The 14,761-nt window shown below is 55.0% G+C and overlaps 1 protein-coding gene across 8 annotated transcripts in view; it reads right to left on the bottom strand.

The window, feature by feature from the left end:
- Positions 1–589: 589 nt before the first annotated feature.
- Positions 590–14,761, bottom strand: part of CARS2 (cysteinyl-tRNA synthetase 2, mitochondrial) — a 64,512-nt gene continuing 50,340 nt past the window's right edge. For 6 of the 8 annotated variants that reach the window (XM_023217653.1, XM_023217652.2, XM_023217649.1 and 3 more), the window contains 6 exons: positions 10,356–10,422; positions 6,171–6,309; positions 5,134–5,257; positions 3,575–3,673; positions 1,498–1,704; positions 592–785 (listed from right to left, as the gene is read on the bottom strand). In XM_023217653.1, coding sequence (XP_023073421.1) covers positions 714–785; positions 1,498–1,704; positions 3,575–3,673; positions 5,134–5,257; positions 6,171–6,309; positions 10,356–10,422 — 708 coding nt within the window. In that variant the 3' untranslated portion in view covers positions 592–713. Of the gene's footprint in view, positions 786–1,497; positions 1,705–1,726; positions 3,370–3,574; positions 3,674–5,133; positions 5,258–6,170; positions 6,310–10,355; positions 10,423–14,761 lie in introns of those variants that run through there. The other 2 variants (XM_023217650.2, XM_023217651.3) reach the window with 2 other exon arrangements.

Raw genomic sequence — 14,761 nt, 5'->3', positions numbered from 1 at the left:
TGTGCACTGGCCACCACCTCCCGCTCAGGAATCCTGTCTGTCACACCTCGCCAGCTGGCTTTCAGCCTGGCTGCCCTGACTCCTCTGGAACCAACCTTTCCCAGGCCCAGCTCGACCCTGTCACTGCTGTGCTCAGACCATGACCACCAGGATGGCCTGTGGCTGTCAGGATGTTAACTGCAGCGGGACTGCAGACAGGTTCTCAGCTGCACTTTTTCTATGGTGAATATGTTACTTTTGTAACCACAGAAATAAACTAAGATTGTGTTCTTGCTGGGGGAGGGGTGTCCCAGAGTTAGCATGGCCTGGCACCCCTGCTCTGCCTGCCTGTGCTGCTGCGTGGCCCACCCACCTCACCCATCCCCAGCCCCTCCCTCAGGAGGAAACAGGCTGCGTCCTACTGCCTCCCTGGGTCCCTGCTCTTCTGTTCCTGTGCTGTCTGTTCCCTGGGCACAGGGCCAGTGGGTCTCACGCACAGGCACTTGTGCTGCTGGATGCTACTGAATGTTTGACACCACTTCACTCAGTCGACAGTCTGTAGCCACAGAACGCAGTGAATGTTTAGGTTTAGTTACTAACACGCCAGTGGGACACTGTTGGTTGCCTTACTTTAATGCTGACCTAGCAGCCCCGACAGGAAGCTTTAACATAAAGCCTTTAACGTAAGCACAGATGCATCTTGTTGTGAGCAGGTTCATGGCTGCGCTCCATCCTCAGCCCGCTGGTTGTTGGTCTTTTGTCCTTTGATCCAGCAGTTCCCATGTGGATGTTGTACTGTTTCTGTCCTGGAGAAGAAAAGTGAGGTCCAACTCAGCAGACACCACGTCACGTGGCACGGGGGCTGACGGGCGTGACCAGGTTCAGGGTGCCTGTTCCCTCACCGGCCAGTCCTAAAAAGCTGGCCGGGCGCTTAGAAAGGGCCCCACTGCCTCCAGGAGAAGGCCAGGAGCCGTGCAGCACCTGTAGGAGGTGGCGGGGGCTGAGCAGGACCCACGTGCCCGTGCTCAGCGTCCCTTCCAGCCAACTTGGCCCCTCCCTCACGGCCCTCCCACTTCATTTATCACAGGGATGGGTTTCTCAAAAATAAGCATGGCCAGGCACGGTGGCTCACGCCTCTCATCCCAGCACTTTGGGAGGCCGAGGCAGGAGGATCACCTGAGGTCAGGAGTTTGAGAACAGCCTGACCAACATGGAGAAAACCCATCTCTACTAAAAAAAAATTAGCCGGGCATGGTAGCGCATGCCTGTAATCCCAGCTACTCGGGAGGCTGAGGCAGGAGAATCACTTGAACCTGGGAGGCAGAGGTTGCAGGGAGCCGAGTTCGTGCCATTGCATTCCAGCCTGGGTGACAAGAGTAAAACTGTCTCAAAAAAAAAAAGAAAAGAAAAAAAAGCATGGTCACAGGGGATGTCTGGGCCTCTGATGGCTCCACGTGTGACACCTGTTGGCCTACCTAGCTCCTGGGGTGATGTCCCTGATGTGGGTGCAGCACTCACCTTGATGTTGATGCCATGGGCAGTCAGGCCCCGGCGCAGGGTGTCGCATGCCTCCAGCAGGGGCTGCCTCTCTAGGAGCTGCTGCCGTCGGGCCTCCCCCGTGGCCTCGGGCGTGGCCAGCGCAAACCGCCGGACCTTTTGCCGGAACCGCACTAGCTCGTCCACCACACCTCGCAAGGTGGCCTCGCTGCCGTCTCCTGAAACACACTAAATCCGGCAGGGCACGGTTACATCCCCTGGAGACTGTGGACACCCCGGGTGGTTGGGCTCTCGGCTGAGACCCACCCAGCCCTGGGCTTCCCTGATGGCCTACAGCTGGGCCTCTTTCTGGGCCTGGCAGGGCTGGGTACAGCCCGCAAGCACTGGGCTCTGGGCAAGTCTCCACTCTCAACTCTGAGCATCTGTCATCCAAGCAAGGCTGACTGATGCTCACTTGGGAGTTAGAAGGATGGGCTGGGGGCTGCACACCACCCTGCCCTGAACACAAGCGCTCCCTGGGTTCCAGACCCCACACAAGTGTGGCTGAGGTATCAGGAGCAACCTGAGGAGGAGGCTGGGAGGCAGCGGCTGAGCGCTTGCAGACGTGTTTCGGCAAATGGTGTGAGTCACAGCCTCGGGTGCTGAGGACCGGATTGGGGCGGAAGGCCTGTGCGCTGTCCTCCCACTGAAAAGGGATCCTGGGGCAGTATGGAAGGGGCAGCTGTACCTGTTTGTTAAATTCATGTGTGTAAAATAAGAGACAGACAACCTTATACCTTGGTGTCAAACTACTTAAGTGCATACACCCCTCAGTCAGTGCTTCCGTGATAAAAGACAATTTTTGTTATTACAAAAATACGAGCCCAGAGTGGGCCCAGACGCTAGCCCTTGTGGCCGGAGGAAGGTGAATGAGGTATCTTTGACAAGGGCTAGGCAGAGCTTGGCCAGATCCCACTTTTCTTACTCAATACAGACTCTGGAAAGCCCCCCTAAAAATGAACAATGTACACTGCAAAGACTTGGTCATCTCACACCAGTCGACTTTTATATGATTGGCAACAGACGCTGGACTGCCAGAAAGGGAAACTAGGTCTACCAGGTGATCAACAGGTATATAAATGAGCCAGACTTGGAAAAGACACTATAGTTCTCTGTTGAGAGCCAGCGAGACGTGTCCAGCTCGGAGCCAAGCCTCCAGCACACCTGCTCGGGCCCCAGTCCCAAGCAGCGGGACCCTCGGGGTGCTGGGCAGCTGGTCTAGAGTGGCAGCCTCCGTCCAGGCAGCAGCAGCCGAGCCACACCCCAAAAGAGCCAGAGCACCCTGTGCTGAGAATTCTCCAAGGGCGTCCAGAGAATGACAGGGACGTTCAGGGATACAGCACCAGTTCCAAGGGGCCTCATCAGCCATATACTCATAAAAAGCGATGGGAGGGGGAACTTTAAGAATAAGGCGGGAAACCTCAAATATGTACTGACACAATAAACGAGTTCCAGGTGAGCCTGGTAAGGAAGGGGGTATTTTCACAGGATCCAAGTCTCTTTGCAAAAATGCTCCAGTTACGAGGGAAGAGGAGGAACGTGGAGAAGCCTGGCAATGTCCATCTTCACTGCGCAGCCAGGGTGAGCCTCGCCAGGAAGGTGCAGGCGCAGCTCGTACCTGTCGGGGGGCTTGTCCTGTCCATAGTCCATAGGAAGCATGCGCCAGGCAAGGGGGCTCGGGCCGCCAACGTGCCCTCAAATGGGTCAGGAAAAAGTGTGACTGCGGCGTGCCTGTGACTTCTGCACATTCTGAGAGTCTTTCAACATAAACGTGTGCAGAGCTGGTGACACTGTTGCTGAGACGGACTCATCTCTGGTTCTGCACACGAGAGTTTGCCAACTGCAGAAGTAGAACTGTGCAATTCCAATTAATAAGTATTGGCTCTGAGTGTGTTTATTTTTCCAGGAAAATAACATGTTTTTAAACAGGTAAATAAATTAGTGTGGCATCATAATGATCTATTCCAAGTTAAAAGGGTAAAGGTTACTGTCCCTTTACCCTTTTAGGACAAAAATGGAGAAAATTCCAGAATTAAGCATTTAAAATAATATGACCTACCCGTTGACTGGCCAGAGAAATTCCAACGGTTTCAAAAAACTGTTCAAAGTAAGAGATGATGGCACCGAACACCGCAGGACTTCTCGGCACTCCAGGTTCCTGTAAGAGATCATGCCGCGGAAGCTCCTTAAAAGCAGTCTTGATGGCAGTGGGCAAATGGAGTTCAATGTCAAAAGACAAAGGCTTCAGCAGCTCACTTCAGTCTGGCCTTTCTCCCGGCTTCTATGGAGGGAGGACACAGCTCTGGCATCGGCTACCGCACTGCAGACCATACAACTATAGGTGCATGAGGAATCTCTTGTGCCTCAGTCTACCCACCAGTCCTATGGGTGGTGACTAGCCCGTCAGGCTTTGCAGGTAAAGCCTAACCGTGGAGTATGGCAGGCGGCGCATGGTAGGTGGAGGCTGAGTGGGCACTGGGCTGGGTTTCTCAGAAAACAAGGAAATCCTGGCACGTGGCTCACGTCAGTCACCAAGCACGGAGACCCCCGTGTGACACTAGCCTTAGTTCGCAGGTGCCCCAAAATTGCAAAGGTTGGGAAGGAAAAGCACAGGCGCCAGACTCTTTACTTGTCCCCACCCCTTGCCACAAGAGGCCCCTGTTGCCCTAGCCCTGGGCCGGCCTGGCAGTGCCGGCAGTGCGGGTGGACGGGCTGAGGGGGAGGAGTTCCCGTGCAGGAGCGGCCTGGCTGCTGGACCTGCCCCGGCCTGGCCTGGCTGTCTTCTGTGTGGGGCAGCCCGTTCCTGCACCCAGCTGTGACTCACGTGCCCGCTCCCCTCAGAGGTGAGCCCTACACGTCTGCAGTATTTGGACCAAAGGCACCTGGCACAGGTACATGGCACCCTGCCCCACCTGCTGATGCTCTGAAACCCAGCACTGCACACAGCCAGGGATGCAGACCTCCACAGAGATGCTCAGCTCACAGAGGACGTGGCCAGAACTCTCGGGTGTTTCCAGAGATGGGAGAGGCACGAATGGCCTCGGCTTTCCAGGTTGTGAAAGGTCACAGGGCTCCTGACGTGCACCTCCCAGAGCCTGGCAGGGGAAACCCTCGGAAGTGCAGGAACCAAAGCCTGCCGCCGCCTCCACGGTCTTTGTCCCACCCCCCCAAACGCTTTCAGTGACTCACGGGTCCAGGCTCAGAGCCCTGGGTGCTTGGTGTGGTCGTCACACTAGGGTGCAGACTGCGTAACAGTGCATTGGGGTAAACGGGTCTTTCCTTTACAAGTTCCCCACAAAATCTCTCTGGGAAAGTGCCGTGGATGCAGTGGGCACATGAAATGTGTCCCCTGAGGATGACGCACACATAATTTCTTAGCTTCAGGGGCTCCCGAGAGCTTGTTCTCCAGGTGGCCCTGAGGCCTGGGAGGGTCAAGCCCCAAGCTGGGGGCCATCCTGTGTGTCAGCGGCAGACTCAGGTTCCACGAGTTCCTCCACAGAAGCTGCAGGAGGCGAAATCAGCAGAGAGCCCACCCAGCCGACATGACAAAAACCCACCAGAGGACCCGACCCATGCCCCTGGCAGCGCGACCACGAGGCCACCTGCTCGTTGAGCTACCTTCGAGGCCGCCCTGAGCTGTCTGTTCCCATGGTGCGCAAGGCCCAGGATGGCATCAAGTACCCTGGGTGTGTCAAAGTCATCTGCCAAGGCCTCCTTCACGGCCCTCTTGGTGCTGGCGAGCCTGAGGGAAGAGAGAGAAACAGTCGTGGCAGAGGGAGCTCCACCCTCCCCAGGAGGCCCCCGTGCCAGTCCTTCCCCAGGGAGAGACGCTGGGGGCTCTCATTTGGGGACTCTCTCTAGGACATATTCCCAGACTTGGGAGTTCCTGAGTAGCAGAAACTTAATTACGTAACATCAACTGCAAAGTGTCATGTTACCTACCCCAAGAAAAAGTCCCAGAACAGAGGTCACCTGTGACACTTGTATTTTAACACACAAGATACACGTGGGCATTTTCATGATGGTTTTAAAAATCAATAGACATTGAGGGGAGTGGCAGGAGAGACTCGGTGGGGGACAGACGGCACGGCCAACCACTCACAAAGGTTGGGGAGGCCCGGCCCAGGGCTCCGGGATCTCAGCCTCCCGTGGCCACTGGCAGCCTGCCCTGCTGAAGCGGCAGGGGTGGGTTGTCACCAAGACCATCTGGAAGACTCTGCACGCCGGGATGAATGTGCAGCACTGCCCAGGACACCCATGGGTGGGGAGTGGAGGTGATGCTGTGGGCCCAGTCCTGTGTGTTTTACAGCTTTTGGCTCCTCACGGTCAGGACTGGGAGGGATGAGCAGCTCTGCTCCTCGCACAGGGAATCCAAGCCCAAAGCCACTCAGCAGGAGGCTCAGAGCCCGAGGGCCCCAGGCACACTTCCTGCCCAGTTCCCTGTCTCCCTGGGGCCTCTCCTGTCTCAGGAGCCCCTGACCCTGTACCTCCTGCCCAGCAACCAGTCTCCTGGGGCCTCTCTGCAAAGTCCCGACCCTAAACCTCCTGTCCAGCGCCCTGTCTCCTGGGGCCGCTCTTCCCCTTCAGGAGCCCACCAGCAGCGCCTAGCAGGCCGCAGGAGGGGCGCCACGCCGGGTGCTGGGCGGGTCTCTTACCTCTCCCACAGCATCACTTCTCCGACAGAGCCGCAGGCCAGCTGCCCCTTCATGTAGGCACGTGCGTCCTCCAGGAAAGAGCCCAGCCCCAGGAGCAGCTGCTGGGCTTGGAGCATGGCGCTGTCGCTGTAGTCGATGGCTGAGGAGGAAGAGATGGTCCCTGAGGCGGTGCCCACCATGCTGTGCCCCTGCCCTCGTCCAGCAGAATCACAGTGTTCTCTGAGGGCACTGCCACCCGGGGACCACACGGAGAGCGGGACACGCGGCTGCCCTCACTGCCCTCCAGTGACTGCGAGTCCCTAGGCCCACTGGACACAGACCACAGGGTCTGTCCCAGCTCAGTGTCACCTGCCCTAGGAGAACAAGGTGGCGGTGGAGAAATGCTTCCAGTGCTTCCAGCTGAGAGGCGCATTTCCACTGACGGATGGATGGAGGTGCGGATCAACAGCTGGCTCTGGAAAGAGGGAGCCCCACCCTGGGGTCAGAGGCACCTCTAGGGAGGCGCCCCCAGGGAAAGTGCCCGTGTGTGATGGGTCGGCCCAAAGCGGGAGGGAGGAGCAGTCCCCAGACCCAGCTTTCGAGTCTGTGGGTGTTGCTTAGGCCACCTGGATGAGGGGCCAGTGTTTCTGTTTACATCTGTTCGTTTCTGGTGGTTTCACGTCTACTGCATTCTGATGGGTAAGACACAACAGGAATGAATCGCTTCACAGGGATCACACATCCTTGGGTATCAGCAGAGCCAGGCACACATTTCTAAAACCTTCTTCTCGTTTCTGTGCCTACTCTGCTTCCCAGACTGTCTGAGGCCACAGTCCATGCTTCTGAGGAGCGCTGCTTCAAAAAGCTCTTTGAAACCCACAGGAATAAAAAGAGCCTATCTGGACACATACGCCGAAAATTACATCCCAACATGCCTACAAGTCCTGATTTCCAAACGAGCATTCCAAAGTCAGACACGGCTTCAAGCTGGAAGCAACACAGCGAAAATCTCCCCCAGGGCTGTCTAATATCTCACCTAACAGTTTTCCTTTTTTTCCAAATTCACTTTCAGCTTTTGCTTTGAATCGCTTGACAGAAGAGAAAAAGCCAGAAACCCACAAAGCGATCTGCCAAAATTTAAAATGCATGGGAGGCTGTTAGAATAAGATTACCATGAATGACACGGTAAGATGAGGCATCCGGACGGGGAGGGACAGACAGATGTCCAGCATGGAGACGCCCTCTGCCTCCAAGTCAAGGCCAGCGGCACTCCTCCAGCAAGGATTCTGCTCTACAGATGGGAGACGCTTCTCCGAAGTGTCAGCACAGCACAGACGGCACGGGAACGCCACCACTGTCACCCTCCATCTTCCCAAAGGTGAAGAAAGCATGTCTGGGAAGATGCCGAACTCCCACGCCACTGGTGGAGGGAAGCTCAGACAGCAAGCCACGGCCCAGCGCCTCACGGCCACCTCTGACCTCGAGGGGGCGTCATGTCCACCGTGGGGACCCGCGTCCTGCTAACCTTGTGTTCCTAGAAATCCCTCACCGGCAGATCGGCGCCTCCTGAGTCCCGCCCGAAATTCCCAATGGGAATGTGTTCCTGAAAGAGCTGCCCAGGCGGCCGGGCGCGGGGGCTCACGCCTGTAATCCCAGCACTTTGGGAGGCCGAGACGGGCGGATCACGAGGTCAGGAGATCGAGACCATCCTGGTTAACACGGTGAAACCCCGTCTCTACTAAAAACTACAAAAAACTAGCCGGGCGCGGTGGCGGCGCCTGTAGTTCCAGCTACTCCGGAGGCTGAGGCAGGAGAATGGCGTGAACCCGGGAGGCGGAGCTTGCAGTGAGCTGAGATCCGGCCACCGCACTCCAGCCTGGGCAACAGAGTTAGACAAAAAAAAAAAAAAAAAAAAAGAGCTGCCCAGGCTTGAGAAAGCTTCTTTTCAGACCAAACTTCATATTCAAAGCTCAAAAAGAACTGCACACAATTAAGACAGTCATGCAAGGCGCTGCCCCTAATCCTGCCACAATCTGCAAGAAGAAGGGGGGCAGGGGCCTCCGAGGGCAAAGAGCCACTGGGAAGGGATCCACGGGGAACAGCTTTGAAAGGACCACGGCCCCCAGCCACAAGGGAACAAGCACGAGTCGGGGAGAGCTCTGCACTTGCACACGGGATTCATCCCCACCGCCTCTGCCCGTTTCCAGCAACACGGAGCCAGGCAGAAACAGTTTCTCCAGCCCATTCACCTCCCGACTCTTCCTCTCACGGCATGGTTGGGCTGTGTGCATCGCGTATAAGCACACAACACGCACAGACGCTGCACGAGGCCAGGTGAGCACGAGGCTGGTGACACTTCTGTCTCAGGCTCGCGCGCCTGTGAGCACAGGTCCCCTAGGCTGATGCACTGCAGTCCCACCCAGGGGACAGGTTCAGACCACATCTCAGAAAACCTGAACTTGCAGTAGAAAGCCAACATGGTGTCGAAGCCAGGATAAAGACATGGGCCAAGCTAGCCTTTCGGTGGTCAAAGGTGCCGGTGTCTGTGTGCCCCACTCAAGCTGACAGAGCCGCAGGCCGGGTAGAGCCTGTGCCAGGCCGTGGCCCAGGTGAGATTCTGCAGGCACAGCACAGGGGAGGGAGATGGATGGGACCAGCCCAGGGGATCACCCAAACCTACCAAAGCTTTGTATGTGACATAAAGATAAAATCTATCTGGCCAGATAGACTCACCCCATGGGGGAATGAGAATCCACTATGTTTCGGATGCATGTCCCCACCCCCATCGTCTTCATTAAAAAGGTGAAATCATCAATTGGGAGCAAGAGTGCTATGTAGGAGGGACAAGAAGCAGGAGAGGGAGGTGGTGTGGCAACAGCAGCGGCCCAGGGACACGCCAGTGTCAACGGAGCAGAGGGGACACCAGAGGCCAGAAGGGCAGCAAACCTCGCTCACCAGCAAGGAACTGTCACCATCTCCAGAGGACACCGGCCCTGCTCCTGCAGCACTAGCCATACACTGGGACCTTACTGCCAGTTAGGTGGTCAAGCCAGGCAGGCAGTGCCACTGTCCCCAGCCCTCACCCGCCACCAGGGATGCAGCTCTGGATAACAACTTTTTTTTTTTTTTGAGACAGGGTCTTGCTCTGTCACCCAGGCTGGAGTGCAGCGGTGCTTTCTCGGCTCACTGTAACCTCCACCTCCTGGGTTCAAGTGATTCTCCTGCCTCAGCCTCCCAAGTAGCTGAGATTACAGATGCATGCCACCAAGCCAATTTTTTGTATTTTTTTCAGATGGAGTCTTGCTCAGCCGCCCAGACTAGAGTGCAGTGGCATGATCATGGCTCAATGCAGCTCTGCCTCCCAGGTTCAAGCAATTCTCTTGCCTCACCCTCCTGAGTAGCTGGAATTATAGGCACACATCGCTATGCCTGGCTAATTTTTGTATTTTTAGTAGAGATGGGATTTCACCATGTTGGCCAAACTGGTCTCGAACTCCTGACCTCAAGTGATCCACCTGCCTCAGCCTCCCAAAGTGTTGAGATTAGAGGCACAAGCCATCGTGCCAGGCCTTTTGTATTTTTGTAGAGATGAGATCTCACTATGTTGCCCAGGCGGGTCTCAAACTCCTGAACTCAAAACATCTGCCAGCCTTGGCCTCCCAAAGTCCTGGGATCATACACATGAGCCACCCCACCATGCCAGGCCAGTGCTAGACAACTCCTGGCCAAAAGCCTAGCCTGGGGCAGCAAGAAAATCGTGCAGCATGGGAGGAACTGTCATCACCCATCCAGGAGACCTGGCTCTGCTACACACTGTTCGGGGAAGCGCTGTCCCTGGGGGACAGGCAGGGTCACGTTTAAGGGCTCCCATGTTCAGGGGCTGTGCCAGGCTGGCCCCTTGCAGTCCCCCAGTTCACAGAGCAGGAAGCCGAGGTGCTGTGGGTTCACGACTTGTCCAGACCCACAGAGAAGGAGTGGAGAGGACTCGAGCTTGACGAGGAAGCCCATATCCACTACGGGCTGAGCCTGGACCAGCGCTGGGATCCCTCGTCCTCTGGGTTCACTCTCAACCTGAACCTTAAGGCCCCAGCAGCTGCACTCACAAGGTTCTGCTTATTCTCTGGCCTGCATTTTGCTGTTCTCAGTCCTGTCGGAATGACTGTCTCCGAGCTGGGGAGGAGTCCACTCCACGTGCGCCCGGCTCACCTGAGCGGTAGCTGCTCCGCAGGCAGAAGAACCGGAAGACGTCAGGGGAAAAAGTCTTCAGAAAGTCCTGGTAAAGCGAGAGACAGGCAGTCACGAGGCTTTGCTTTTACGCTTTGCACTGTTCAGAGAATATGTTATTTACTACAATTACATGAGTTATCTCTACTTATCAAGAAATCAGGAATCTTGATGAAAATGAGCCCTCCAAACTCACAATTACCACCTGTTTCCTGTGATTTCCTTCCTCGCTGAACTTTCCATGTTCGATCTCAGTATTTGTGGAAAGAGCAAGAGAAGAAAGCCGGTTTGCCTGAAATTCCACACCTGCGCAGGCTCCGGGAGGAGCGTGTCCTGTGCTCAGCCTGGGCTCTCTTTCTACACGACAGGGACATGCGACAGACAGCATGGAGGGATGCTGTGCTCAGGAAGACACCAGCTAGGCGGCGGAAGGCACACCAGCTCTGGCTGCCTGCAGGCCCCCAGGAGAAGCTTGCAGTTAACGTCAGACCCAGCTGACCTCCGGCTCAGTCCAGCCAAGGGGCGACAGCGTCACTCATCCTATTCTGTTAACACTGAGTTTAAAGCATGTGCTAAGTCTGTCTCTTGAAGACTAAACCGCCCTGCCTCTGATTAAATGTAAGTAAAACTGAGAACCCAACCAGGATTGTCCTATAGATCATTTAGAAAACATCTGTCCAGAAAGAAGTGGAGCTTTCTGCATGAGGAAGCTTAGGAGAGGCCATTAGAGGCACTGCAAAAGCAGCACAGCACTCAGCAAAGCCCCCTGTGGGGCGCTCAGGGCTCAGCTCTGGCAGCTACTTTCAAAAGATGAGATGAGACTCAGGGTGGGGGAGAGAAGGAAGAGGGCTCTACCCAGCTTGGGCTTCCAGGGTGGCCCCAAGAAAGCAAGCTGAGCTCTGGCCGCAGCCCTGGCGAGGGACACGCTCCAACGGGAGCCCAAGTGGCTCCTTGCCTGGATCAGCAGCACATGCTGCCAGCTCTGACCAAAGCCCCCTTTCCTGCCACCACCTCAGAAGGCAGAACTGGCTCACCCCACGCCTGTCCTCTGTGCGGGAAGCTGTCCCTGGCCTTGCTAGAGTGAGGACTGCGTTTCCGTCTCCCCCGGGTAAATCTGATCCCCTCATCTTTAGGCTGATGGGCAACAACACGAGTCCATAGCACAGGGGCTGACACCAGCCTGCAGTCTGACCCGCTCACCAGAGCTCGGACACCCACTTCCTCCGCAGGGTGGTCGTGGGAGCACAGAGCTGCCGGGGAGAGTGAGCTGGAGACGGCGGAGTCCAGCTCAAAATACTGTATCTCAACACATGGTATTTTATAAGGCATAAAAGACTGGCCTAAGGCCATACTGCTCAACAACCCTACTGATAGCAAAACAAATGCAACTGCAGAGCATCTTGGGGTAGAAGGGGCTGTCAGGCTGCAGCGGCCTCGCCCACCTGGTAGGAAGGAGGGGACTCCCTGGGCTGCTGAGCTGGAAGGAGGACACTGCTCCACCTGCCTCCGGGCCTCATTCCCTTCAGAGGACTGAGCGGGTCTGGTCTGCTTTCCACCAGGAAGGAGGTCAGCCCCCACCTCACAGCCCAACCCCTGTCTGCCTGTGCCTGAGGCAGTGACAGGCATTCTCATGAGGGGTGGCATCAATGAGTAAGCTGCTGGGCCAATCCCCTAACACAGGGGTGCTCAACCTGGGGTCCCCAGACCTCCTAGGGGCCCACAGAGAGACGGTGGGAGGGCGGGGAGATCTGTGAACTGGGATGGTTAAACAGTTACGTGTTTATTTCTGCCGGCCTTGCACTAAAATGGGCATTTCCTTCGATGGTCAGTGCAGGCAGCAAACACATCGGGAAGCACAGAGCCTGGCACGGTGGCCACAGCTGCCACAGATGACCCTGCAGGGATGACACCACACGCCACAAATCACGAAGCACAGTGCCTGGCACGGTGGCCACAGCCGTCACAGGTGACCCCTCAGGGATGACACCACACGCCACAAATCACGAGAGGACGGCAGCAATCAGACCCCACCCACGCTGAGCTAACCACTGAGTCAAGCAGAGCACGTGCTCCTCTACTTCAGTATCATCGACGGCCTTTGGGATCCTATGTATTTTATTTTATGTATTTAAAGCAAATTGTAAGGCTGGGTCCACAACTTCACCAGGCAGCCACAGGGGCCCGGGGTGGGGAGGGGGCTGGGGTGTGTGTGTGCGCGTGTGTTTGCGCACGCACGTGCGTGTGTGAAGAGCCCCTGTCCAATCCAACAGTAATTCATCAGTAATTACACTGGAATTCAACTTCCGTCTGTCCATCCCCTGGGTGCTCCTTCCCAAATTGTGAAAAAAGCAGTATTATTCCTGGGTCCTCTAATTCGTAACTCGCAGGCTCACCTGAGACCCTCCCTCACCCAAGATGTGGTGGTTCCAGTTAACACCCACAGCCACGTCCTGCTGGTTTCAGTTCAGGCTGTGCCCTATTTAGGTCTCCGCGTTTCGGTGTGGGAACATCATTCCAAAAAGGATTTCACCTGGCTTTCATTCAAAGGGGTTTTCCTCTCATTCAGAATGGAAACACATGCAGAATTAGCCTCAATGTGCTTTCACAAATCTAATAGTTCTTTGAAACCCCAACAACATTAAAGGCTTATCTTCCCCGCTCTTGGGAGACAGGTGCTACTATAGCGAGCTATATAACATTAAAGGCTTATCTTCCCCGCTGTTGGCGGGGCGGGAGCTACTGCAGCGAGCTATAGTAGTTCTAATAGAAATCTGGAGTCTAATCTTTCTAGAGCACTGAGTTTCTATGGACTGTTTCCTAATAATACAGAAAGGGGAAACATATTATAACCTCTTCATTACACAGTATTCTGCCAATGATGTGAAAACTCTTGAATACTGTGGGTGCTCATGGACATTAATTTTTCAGCGTGTTCCTGCTCTGTGCCGGCTGATATCAGCAAGTTTCTGCACTACTCTGGTTCCACCGTGCAACCTGCCACAGCTACCTGAGAGGCAAAATGTGGCTACGGCAGCGTAAGCTCGTGCTGGAACTCTCCAGGAGGTAAGCAAACTCCCAGAGCCCAGGCCAGAGGCCCGGATCGGCCTTCAGGTGGGGACGGTAACAAGCCATGTGAGCCCCAGGGAGCTCACGAGGTAACAGGCTGCACATTCACAGGGAGCCCGCTGGGTGCACATGCCAGCTGCCAGCTGCTGAGGGACTTCGTATGATGCCAGCGCTGCACACACCCCTGGAGCCCCTGGGCAGAAGCGGGCGCCAGAGCCTCTCTACTGGGCTAGGCCCTAGCTTGCTTTGAGAAGTACAGTAACTAGAAAGCAGGTTTTAAACCATCATCTGAGCTCCAGGGTTGAGCTCCTTCCACGTGGACCGTGGCCTCGATTATGCAGAAAGCACTGGGTTTCCACCCAGGCTACTCTAAAGGTCTATCTCCAAGACAAAGAGGACCGGCAGGAAAGGGTCTCACGCTAGAAACCAGGAATGTGGCATGGATTTTTCAGATATAGGGCAATAACTTAATATCCCCAAGGAACTATGGGCTGAGGGTAGGTGCGAGCTACCAAAAATATAAAAGAAAAATCATCAGTAAATACACATAGACAAATCAACACAACAAATAGACAAAGGCATGGAAATTTAAAATCCAGTTGTCGTTCTTCACAAATTAACAAGAAAAATGGGCCAGGTGCCGTGGGTCACCCCTGTAATCCCAGCACTTTGTGAAGCTAAGGCAGGAGGATTGCCGGAATCCAGGAGTTTGAGACCAGCCTGGCCAACACAGTGAGACTTCGTTTCTACAAAAAATACAAAATTAGCAGGTGCGGTAGTGCACGCTTGTGGTCCCAGCTCCTCGGGAGGCTGAAGTGACAGGTTTGCTGGAGGCCACAAGTTTCAGGTTGCAGTGAGCTGGGACTGTACCAGGTGCCTGGGTGACAGTGAAACCCTCTCTCAAAAAAAAAAAAAAAAAGAAAAAGAAAAAAGGTAACCTGATTACAATTCTAATTTGATGCTGGAGAGACCTGGGAAACAGATATTTTCATCTACTGCCAGTGGGAATGTAAATGACACTCGGTAAAATCACCAGGGGCTGTGTCCAAAACATTCTGAATGTGCCTGTATCTTCTGATGTGTGATTTCTACCTCAAGGCACTTTTCTCAAGTCACTAATCATTAGATGTGCACAGATATTTAGCTAAAGGATATTCATCACAGCACTGCAGCCTGCAGAGTACAGATCTCACAAACAAGTCCAACAACAGGGAAATACAATCATGGTGCCTCACTGCCACGAGCCACTAAGTGGCCGCTGTATTAAAAATAATGGAGACATGGCAATGTCTGTGAAAATTTAGAATGCACATACCCTAGTG

The sequence above is a fragment of the Piliocolobus tephrosceles genome, chromosome X (genome assembly GCF_002776525.5).
Source record: "Piliocolobus tephrosceles isolate RC106 chromosome X, ASM277652v3, whole genome shotgun sequence".
Lineage (NCBI taxonomy): Eukaryota > Metazoa > Chordata > Mammalia > Primates > Cercopithecidae > Piliocolobus > Piliocolobus tephrosceles.
Note: the sequence above shows the minus strand (reverse complement) of the source record. Positions and strands in the feature narration are given on the sequence as shown.